Below are 10,532 nucleotides of genomic sequence, written 5' to 3' on the forward strand. Positions count from 1 at the left end.
GTCGGAGCGATCATTGATAAAGACCAGAAAAAGCACCGGGTCCAGAACACTGCCTTGGGGAACTCAAGCCTGAACAGGAAGGGGAGATGAGAGAAATCCATTCAGGGTCACACGTTGGCTACGACCAGAGAGGAAGTCCACAAGCCATGCATGGAGATTTCCATGGATACCATAGGAGGAGAGTTTGGTGAGCAGAGCTGGGTGCCAGACTGTATCGAAGGCACGTGGTATGTCAAGGGAGACGGCTCTGATTTCCTGTTTGGCATTGAGGACCTCCATCCATTGTTGAGACAGCAGAAGCAGCATGTCCAGAGTAGAATGACCTGGTCTGAATGACCTGGTAACAAGCGTGAAGACTGTCAGTTTATCTTCCATTTTTGGCCGAAGGGTCGCAGAAGGCAAAATAACTTTGGGTCACATTTGAAACCTGGTCCTGTTGTGCATTTAACTTCTAAGGATGCAGTTTTATATCCGCTAGGTCGAACACTGGGACCATATTTTGAGGGTTGTGGCCCTTCAACGGCAAGTGTCATCAATAACAGTCATCTTACATCAGCCGTCTTTAAATTATCGAGACGGCCAATGCTGCTCGTTCTGCATCTCATGCATGTGAGGAGATGCCTGCCAAAACGAAATAATCTTGAAATGCAGGCATCATCACAATGTGATGGTTCACAGAGTATGATCTTCCATTGTTTTCATATCATTCACACCAGCTCACAACTCAACTCGTAGATGAGACATCAGTGATGCCTGTCCTACTCGTGCTTTTGGATGTTGTGCCCAAGGTGGAATCTGTCCTATCATTCCTTTTTATCTGCAAAGAGGTAGTTGTTCTGGCTGGAAGACCTCTTTCACCCAGCTTGTCGAAACGGTTCAACCTGTTGAGTGGCACATGCCAGGAATGGTATAGGGATGACTCATCTGAAAAGTTGCTTACCTTTGCTGGTCGGCATTTGCAATGGAACACCTCAAAAGAGTTTGTGGGGGAAAATACTTCACAAGATCATTGGAATTCATGCAAGTTTAGCAATATTGGTTAGATTATTTACTGGGACAGTAGCAGCTGGTTTTGCATTTTAAACTTTATGAGAATATCAATAAATCTAGATTTTACAAAGCACAAGTAAAGCATTCCAACTCGATCAAATTTTAATTTGGTGTAACTTGCACATCAGGATGCCTTCCCCTGAGTTGTTTTACAAATTATTAGACGAGGCCATTGCAAGGCATTTCACAAGCCTTTTCTTGTCGGCTTTAATTGAGAAGCCGCTGTTTATCAAAATCTTGGCATCAGAAGATCCATCGGTGGAGTGTCGGAGTGTCTTCAGAACAAAAAGATTTGAGTACGCAACACAACATCATCGCCTGAGAAGCCTCTTTTCATAACGGGTGTTGCATTCACTACCACCGGCTATAGTTCCAACCACAGGATCGTTTTGCAATTACAGCGTTTGAAAATTGGAGTCATTGGACAAAATGACCCTGTGCAGACTCCTCTGTGACATATCGGTCCATTCTGGCACGTTTCATCAACTTGTCCACGAATCTTTTTCTTTTTTTGTCGAGGATGACCAGGTCTAGGAGTTTTGGCGTCTTTCAAGGACATCTGTAAAATTGAACTTAAAAGCTGAAGCCTCTTGATGGAAGTGAGCGCCCTCTGCTGTTTCGAGGTTGTACCTGCAACCTGCGCACAGCGACGAGATGATGAAACGGCCGTTGCATGCCATGTTGATGATAAACCATCACTTCATTTAAACACATCGCACATTTTTCAATAGTTTCCCTTTACAATAGTTTCCCTTTATTTTTCAATAGCTTACAAACTACTTGACTTAAGCAACTTTCCAAAACTATTTCGAGGATGACACTTTTCATTAAGCAAATTGAAACTTTATTCTAAGCAAATTGAATATGAAACTTTATTTGAGCGACAGACACAAATGGTCCGCTGTCGTGTAATCACAGGTAAACGTAATTGAAACGTCGTTTTGATTAGGTCCCAGGGTACTGCGTTGTCTCGGGTCGATGAACGCGAGGATTATCCTCGAATTGAATCAAAAGCCGGTCTCAAGTGAACCAGTTTGATGCAGCCTTCTTCTCGCCATGTGTTAGATTATGAATCGAAGGTAAACCTTTGAACATTGCTGTGGATTATGATGCAGGCGTTTGTAAGAGGCACAAGCACATTAATCAACTGCTTGATGGATATTAACATTTCTTTTATATTTGGTTCCAGTTTAATATCTTCAAATGTTTGACTTGTATGTGAAACGAGCCCTCTCCTTCTCATTTTCCTTCCTCCTCATTTTCCCTCTCCTCATTTTCCTTCTTTTTCCCTCTCATCGTCATTTTCCCTCTCTTCCTCATTTTCCTCCTCCTCATTTTCCCTCTCCTCATTTTCCTTCTCCTCATTTACCCTTCTCCTCATTTTCCCTCTCCTTCTCATTTTCCTCCTCCTCATTTACCCTTCGCCTCATTTTCCCTCTCCTCATTTTCCTTCTTTTTCCCTCTCATCTTCATTTTCCCTCTCATTGTCATTTTCCCTCTCTTCCTCATTTTCCTCCTCCTTCTCATTTTCCCTCTCCTCATTTTCCTTTTCATTTTCCTTTTCCTCATTTTCCCTCTCATCTTCATTTTCCCTCTCATAATCATTTTCCTCTCATCTTCATTTTCCCTCTCATCCTCATTTTCCCTCTCATCCTCATTTTCCCTCTCCTCCTCATTTTCCCTCTCCTCCTCATTTTCCTCTCCTCCTCATTTTACCTCTCCTCCTCATTTTCCTTTTCCTCATTTTCCTCTCATCTTCATTTTCCCTCTCATAATCATTTTCCTCTCATCTTCATTTTCCTCTCATCTCATTTTCCCTCAGCCTCATTTTCCCTCTCCTCCTCATTTTCCCTCTCCTCATTTTCCTCTCCTCCTCATTTTACCTCTCCTCATTTTTCCTCCTCTTTTCCCTCCTCATTTTCCCTCTCATCCTCATTTTCCCTTTCCTCCTCATTGTCCCTCTCATCTTCATTTTCCCTCTCATCTTCATTTTCCTCTCATCCTCATTTTCCCTTTCATCCTCATTTTCCCTCTCCTCTTTTCCCTCTCCTCATTTTACCTCTCCTCATTTTCCCTCCTCTTTTTCGCTCCCCCTCATTTTCCCTCTCCTCCTCATTTTTCCTCACCTCATTTTCCCTCTCACTTTCCCACTCCTCATTTCCCCCCTCCCTCTCACTTTCCCACTCCTTATTTCCCCCTCCTCTCATTTTCCTCTCATTTCCCTCTCATTTTCCTCTCATCCTCATTTTCCCTCTCCTCATTTTCCCTTTCCCTCTCGTTTTCCCTCTCCTCCTCATTTTCTCTCTCCCTCATTCTTCCCCACCCTCTTTCTCCTCCTTTCTACCTTTTTTCTCTCTAACCTTCTCTATACGACTTTTATTCTCCTCCTCTCCCCTCTCCCCCCTCTCTCTCTCTCTCTCTCTCTCTGACCTTCTCTCTCTCTCTCTCTCTCTCTCTCTCCTCCTCCTCTCCTCTCCTCTCCTCCCTCTCCTCCCTCTCCCCCCTCTCCTCCCTCTCCCCCTCTCTCCTCCTCTCCCCCCTCTCTCCCTCTCCCCCTCTCCTCTCTCCCTCTCTCTCCCTCTCTCCTCTCTCCCTCTCTCCCTCTCTCCCTCTCTGCCTCTCTCCCTCTCTCCCTCTCTCTCTCTCTCTCTCTCCCTCTCTCCCTCTCTCTCCCTCTCTCCCTCTCCCTCTCTCCCTCTCTCCTTCTCTCCTCCTCTCCTCTCTCTCTCTCTCTCTCTCCTCTCTCTTCTCTCTCTTCCTCTCTCTTCCTCTCCCCTCCCTCTCCCCCTCCTCTCCCTCTCCCTCTCCCCTCCTCTCCCCCTCCCTCTCCCCCTCTCCCATCCCCTCTCCTCTCCTCTCCTCCTCTCTCTCTCTCTCCTCTCTCTCCTCTCTCTCTCTCCTCTCTCCTTGCTCCTCTCTCCCCTCTCTCCCCCCCCCCTCTCTCTCTCTCTCTCTCTCTCTCTCTCTCTCTCTCTCTCTCTCTCTCTCTCTCTCTCTGTCTCTCTGTCTGTCTCTCTGTCTCTCTGTCTCCCTCAAGTATATTGGTCGGTTGCGTTTGTGGTTCTGTCTGTTTATCTGTTTGTTTGTCACCGGCCTACAGGTCACAATTTTCAACCGATCTTCACGAAACTTTACCAAACGGTAGAGTTGGTCAAAAGCAAGAAGCCTATTGTTTTTGGGGTCAAAAGATCAACATAGGCCAAGGTCACCAACTTTGCCATATTTCTAAAATCCTCAATTTCATCGATTGACTTGAAATTTGAAGAGGACTTGCATATCTGGTCACTGAATTCAACCACCAAGTATTTTTTAGGTCAACATAAGCCAAAAGGTCAAACTTTGCCATATTTCTAAAATCCTCAATTTTCATCCGATTGACTTGAAATTTGAAGAGGACTTGCATATCTGGTCACTGAATTCAACCACCAAGTATTTTTGAGGTCAACATAGGCCAAAAGGTTAACATAGGCCAAATTTCTAAAATCCTCAATTTTCATCCAATTGACTTGAAATTTGAAGAGGACTTGCATATCTGGTGACTGAATTCAACCACCAAGTATTTTTGAGGTCAACATAGGCCAAATTTCTAAATCCTCAATTTTCATCCGATTGACTTGAAATTTGAAGAGGACTTGCATATCTGGTCACTGAATTCAACCACCAAGTATTTTTGAGGTCAACATAGGCCAAAAGGTCAACATAGGCCAAATTTCTAAAATCCTCAATTTTCATCCAATTGACTTGAAATTTGAAGAGGACTTGCATATCTGGTGACTGAATTCAACCACCAAGTATTTTTGAGGTCAACATAGGCCAAATTTCTAAAATCCTCAATTTTTATCCAATTGACTTGAAATTTGAAGAGGACTTGCATATCTGGTCACTGAATTTAACCACCAAGTATTTTTGAGGTCAACATAGGCCAAAAGGTCAACATAGGCCAAGTTTCAAAAATCCTCAATTTTCATCCGATTGACTTGAAAATTGAACAGCATTTGCACATTGAGTCACTAAATATGGAAACTAACTATTTTTTAGGTCAAAAGGTCAAAGGTCAACTCAAGGTCAACCTTCCTAAATCATCAATTTTCATCTGAAAAATCGTCACTTTTCTTCCTATTGACCCGAGCTTTGATCAAGATTGTGAATTTTTATCTTGATGAAATGGACAATTTGCTGTATCAATGGAATTTTTTTTCTTGGGGGGGGGGGGGCGATTTTGCATGACGTCTTCTTGCATGACGCATGACGTCTTCTTGTTTTTTCTTTGTTTCTTTTTCAGGATTGGAATCTCAACGTTCAGATATGATTCTTGGCCTGGTGATAAAGCAGTCGAAGGTAAAACGAAGGCATGGCACTGAGCAGACTGAAACTGCAGCAGAAATGGACAAAATCGGCAGAAACAGCCCGGATGAGAAAAAGACTAAGCATTCCGGGGATACGATGGAATCATCTACTCAAAGAAAAGAAGGAAAGAAAGCCAAATCAGTTAATAAATCTGAAGAAACAAATATCATAACAACTCTCTTGGCCTTGCCACCACCACCACCACCACCACCTCCACCACCACCTCCAGTTTCTCACACTGAGACTGCTCCTTCAAAAGAAATTGCCTTTTTGCAGCTCGACAAACTGGTTGATGTTTCTCCTTCCACATCGTCAACAGAGCAGCCAATTGTAAAACCATTGGAACATATCTTGAAGACATTGTTTGGAAATAAGGAAACCTCTAAAGAGGCCGATGGATCAAAATCACAGCAGCCAGTGCGGTCTTCCTTATCATCACTTTTGTCTTTTGCAATGGCTTCTAGTGGTAAGAGTGAAGTCTCTGTTGTTAAAAAGGAAGAAAAACAATGTGTTCCAGAGGATGCCTATGATCCTGAAGATGAAAGTATTTTTGATGATGCAGTCAGTGGCGTTTTTGACAGTTCCGTCACAGCAATACCAGGTCTCGACCTACTGGTTCCAAACAAAAAGCCAGGAATACTCGAGAAGATCAACAGAGAAATAGAAGAGCAAAAGTTAAAGTACGAGGAACAAGAATTGATTCAGGCCAATCCTATGTCGGTTTTAATGCCAAATCGTGATCCACGTCAGGCATCAAACCGAAACCCAAAACTAGTAGTCAGTCCCAAGTCGAGCATACCAGGTCTAGACAGTGATGGTGAGGAAGGTAATGTGGAAAATATTTCTGCAAGCAAATCTATGTCTGATATTTCAAAAATAGACGATGGTGACAAGGTTAAGGATTACTTTCCCTTGATAAGTAGTTGCAGTAAGGATGAAGAGAGCTGTGAAATGGACACTCCTGACAGCAGCCAAGAGGAAAACCTACCAATGGAGGCGGCACTTGATGAAAACAGTGACAGTTCTCAAGAAAGTATGCAAGAAATGAGTTCCACTGAAAACGAAGATGACGTTCCAGAAGTTCAAACAGAGGGTGTAGATATGACTGCAACGATGCCTGCCGATGATTCTTCTCAAGACGTCAAATTTGCTTCTGTGTATAAAGAAGAGAAAATATCTGAACCAATTCAAGTTCCGATACCAATAATGGTCACCCATAGTATCCCTTCTATAATATCGTCACAACCCCATAGCGTTCAGCCAGAAAACTTTTTCGAGCAAGATCGTAGTTCTTCGCCACTTCATTCACCAAATGAAAAGGATATTTTTAATGATGAACTTACCTACACAAGATTTTCTCTAGATGACTCAAAAATGGCAGAATTCTCTGAAAAAGGCAATGCTTCGACGCCAATGCCAGAAATTCAGCCAAGTGTGTACCATCCTCATTTTTCTCTGATTGGTCCCCCACAGATTCAGGGCCATTTATCAGGGCAGGTTCACAATCATCCACCAAACCCATTAGGACCACCTCCAGGATTTCATGGTCCTCCACCAGGACCTCCACCCTCAGTTCCACCACCTGTTCATTCTGGAGGAAATCTGCCATTCTACACTCATCCTCCAAATGTCCCACCACCTGTTGCTCCACCTTTACACATAAGGCAACCCTTACCACAAACCCATCAGCCAAACCAGCCTGTTGGAATTCGTTCTTTGATGCCTCCACCTGGACATCAGTTTGGCCCACCATCTGCAACTCTCATTCAGCAAGTTCATAGTCCTCGACCAACCCAACCTCTTCCACCACCACCACCACCACCACCACTTGGCCAGATGCTGCCACTTAGACCTCAAATGGCACCACCCTCTCAGCCTCTTCCCAGAATTATTCCACCAAATATGCCTCCTCCAAACTTTCCAACAGGTGTGCTACCGGCTCGGTCTGAGCCTCCAACACTTGCTGCCCGACCAAATCCTGTGTCTCAGTGTGCACCATTGCTTGTAGGTCCCCCACAATTGCCACCACCAAGTTTTCTTGGACGTCCTCCATTTTCAGGGTCACGTCACATGCTTCCACGCTTGCCACCAGGTTTTGTTACTGCTCGTTCCCATGTGAGCATGTACCCACCAAATTCTGCAGCTGAACAAGTAGGTCTTCCATGCCAACCTCCTGACTTTAACAGGCCTGTGAGCCATTTCCCTGAAGCTCGACCGCCTCATGAAAGTTTTTCAGCAAAGCAGCGTCCTTCTTTCCCCACACCTGTTTCTCAAGAGCCTTTTGGGCCACGTCCACAAAAGGGTTTGCTGGAATTACCAAGATTGGGAGGTCCGAGTGGCCTTCGTATTCGATTACCTCTTGAACATCCCATACTACGATTACCTGCTGGTCCTCGTCCATTTTTACAATACCTGCCCACACCTTTGAGCCATGTCTTCAGACAATCAAATCAATCTCAAAGCCCCTTTCATATTGCTTCTCAATTGAAAGGCCCTACACAATTTGAGGAAACTGGTGGGGCATGGAAAGAAGGTTACCGACCCAATAATCGCCGTGAGCCACCAAAAGAGGGTAGTCCTGTAATGCCTGGCAATGAAAGAAGGCATAAACGACATGAAGAGGAGTTTTGGAAGCATTTGGACAAACATGGTGAGAACGTGGAATGGAGACAACATCAGGAGTGGGAAAGAAGAGGAGAAGAGCATGAAGAGGAGAGGGACATGCAATGGGATGTGGATCAGGAAAAAGAGGGTGATGCGAACAGATCACAAAACAGGGAGAGACATTTTGATGAGGGTCGCTCAAAAAGCTGGAGCCGAGAGCAAGATTGGCACCATAACCAGGGTCAGGACCGGGACAAAGTGCATGAGCCTAAAAAGGGTAAAGAAAGAATTTCAGGCAATTCTGATGAGGGAAGGGAAAAAATGAAGCGAGAAAAGACTCGAGAAAAGCACCGAGAGAGAGACCGAAATAGAGAACGTGACAAACATCGAGGGAGAGACCGCGAGCACGACCGAGTCCGAGACCGGGAGCATGACAAAGACCAGGAGCACGAACGAGACCGTGAGGACAAACGAGACCGCCAGCATGAACAAGACCGAGATCGTGAGGACAAACGAGCCCGTGAGCATGACCGAGACCATGAGCATGACCGAGATCGTGAGGACAAACGAGACCGCCTGTATGAACAAGACCGAGGTCGTGAGGACAAACGAGCCCGTGAGCATGACCGAGACCATGAGCATGACCGAGATCGTGAGGACAAACGAGACCGCCATTATGAACAAGACCGTGAGTATGACCGAGACCGTGAGGACAGACGAGACCGCCAGCATGAACAAGACCGTGAGCATGGCAGAGACCGTGAGCATGACCGAGACCGAGATCGCGAGCACCACCGAGACCGAGACGATGACCGGGACCGCGAGAAATCGAGACATCATCACAGAGGCAGAGGCAGAGGCAGAGGCCGCTCAAGTAGCCGAGAGCACGATAAAGGAAGAGGACGCTCGAGTAATCGGGACAGAGGTCGGCATCGATCAGGCAGTCAAGACCGAGAAAGACATCGACGAAGGGAGAGGTCTCGGAGCAGGGATTATGAAAAGAACAAAAGCTGGCACCACTCAAGAAGCCGAGAAAGGAGAGAGGAGTCACATGACAGAGATAGGGACAGGGAAAGAGAGAGGTCGCGAAGTAAAGACCGTGGGAGGTTTCGGGGAAGAGACAAAGATCGTGAGCATTCAAGATCATCTGGAAAAGATAGAGGTTCAAGTTACGCACCCAGCAAAGATGTAGAAAATGTGAAGGTAGACAATAACGGCAAAAAACGACAAAGCTGAGACGAGTTCTTTTCTTTCGTAACGACCTTTTTTGGCCGTTGTACGAAGATCAAGGGTTGTGAATTGTGCGTTAGACCTGGTGCACAGACGCACAATGAACGATGTATCTAATTTTGCTTTTTAAAAAAAACACCGCAGGTATCAGATCGCGTCTTCACACTGTCCGAAAATAACGGACACCTGTTGAAACATACTGTTTGTACATTTATTTTGTCTGAATTTTTAAGGTATACAGTACTTTCATAGTCGTCTGAATTCACAATATCTGAAGTGCGAAGCATCCGAGCATTTGGGCGATTTTTACAACGTGGCTGCTTTTTTTTTGTACCAAATTGTACATTTTGCAGTTAATAAACAAGTTCGTTTTAAAAACTTTTTCTTGATTTCGGTTGTGGTTTTTTTTTTTTTTTTTTTTTTTTTTTTTGTAAATACGGTACTCAAAATGTGGATCCACTACCATCAGCATCACCAGCTGTAACAAATCTGTCCAGCAGACTCTTTAGGTCCGACGTTTCGACCAGGTCGTGGTCTTTCGTCCCGCACTGCGCAGGCATCGTGTGTCAGGTGTTGAGGATCCTCCTGAGTGGGTGAGAACATCATGCAACTGCGGTATCAGGATTCTGAGCTCCCCGATGTGAGGATCCTGAACCGGGCACACGACACCTTGCGCAGTCCAAGACGAAGATGACTTGGTGGTCGGGACAGCTACCCGAGCCGGTGGTGGTGCCTCCTCAATGTGTGGCTTTCGTGGTTTCATTTCGCTCTCCTATAATGTCCTCTTGTTCTTTTCACCATTGAGTTGAGTACTCGCTTCCCCAGACCTTCTTCCTTTGACGGGCTTTATTTAACGTTCTCACTAAGACATCCATGCTTTCTTGTTACTGCCTCTATTTTGTCTTTCATTTAGCCCGTTGGATGCGTTTTTTGGCATTATTTTTGCTACCTGTTACCAGAATAGATCCTTTATTACAGAATGTATTACGAACTGTTTTGGACTACAAATGAACCTGTGAATAGTTGGTGATGAATAAACTATATGTGTGAACGTGGCTTTTCTTATCTGTTCACGCTGAGTAAGAATGTCCTGATTTGGGGATTGGGATGATGTTGGGATGGTAGTTGGTGAGTATCGATGGTATTTTCCAATGTAGACTAAATCCATCTCCCTCCAGTGTTGTATAATCACAACCTTGATAGAAATCCCCTCTTCGATGGATATGATTCATTTTGGTTGAGAGTTTTTTCCCACTTCTCAAATCATCACCCTTTTGTGCGGTGTGTATAATTGGCACAAA

The 10,532-nt window shown here is 44.8% G+C and overlaps 1 protein-coding gene across 10 annotated transcripts in view; it reads left to right on the top strand.

Moving 5' to 3' along the window:
• Nucleotides 1-10,282, top strand: part of LOC137421852 (uncharacterized) — a 265,646-nt gene extending 255,364 nt beyond the window's left edge. For all 10 annotated transcript variants that reach the window (XM_068108313.2, XM_068108318.2, XM_068108317.2 and 7 more), the window contains one exon: nucleotides 5,333-10,282. In XM_068108313.2, coding sequence (XP_067964414.2) covers nucleotides 5,333-9,237 — 3,905 coding nt within the window. In that variant the 3' untranslated portion in view covers nucleotides 9,238-10,282. The remainder of the gene's footprint in view (nucleotides 1-5,332) is intronic.
• The last annotated feature ends 250 nt before the right edge of the window (nucleotides 10,283-10,532 follow it).

The sequence above is a fragment of the Myxine glutinosa genome, chromosome 2 (assembly GCF_964187855.1).
Source record: "Myxine glutinosa chromosome 2, kmMyxGlut1.1, whole genome shotgun sequence".
Classification (NCBI taxonomy): domain Eukaryota; kingdom Metazoa; phylum Chordata; class Myxini; order Myxiniformes; family Myxinidae; genus Myxine; species Myxine glutinosa.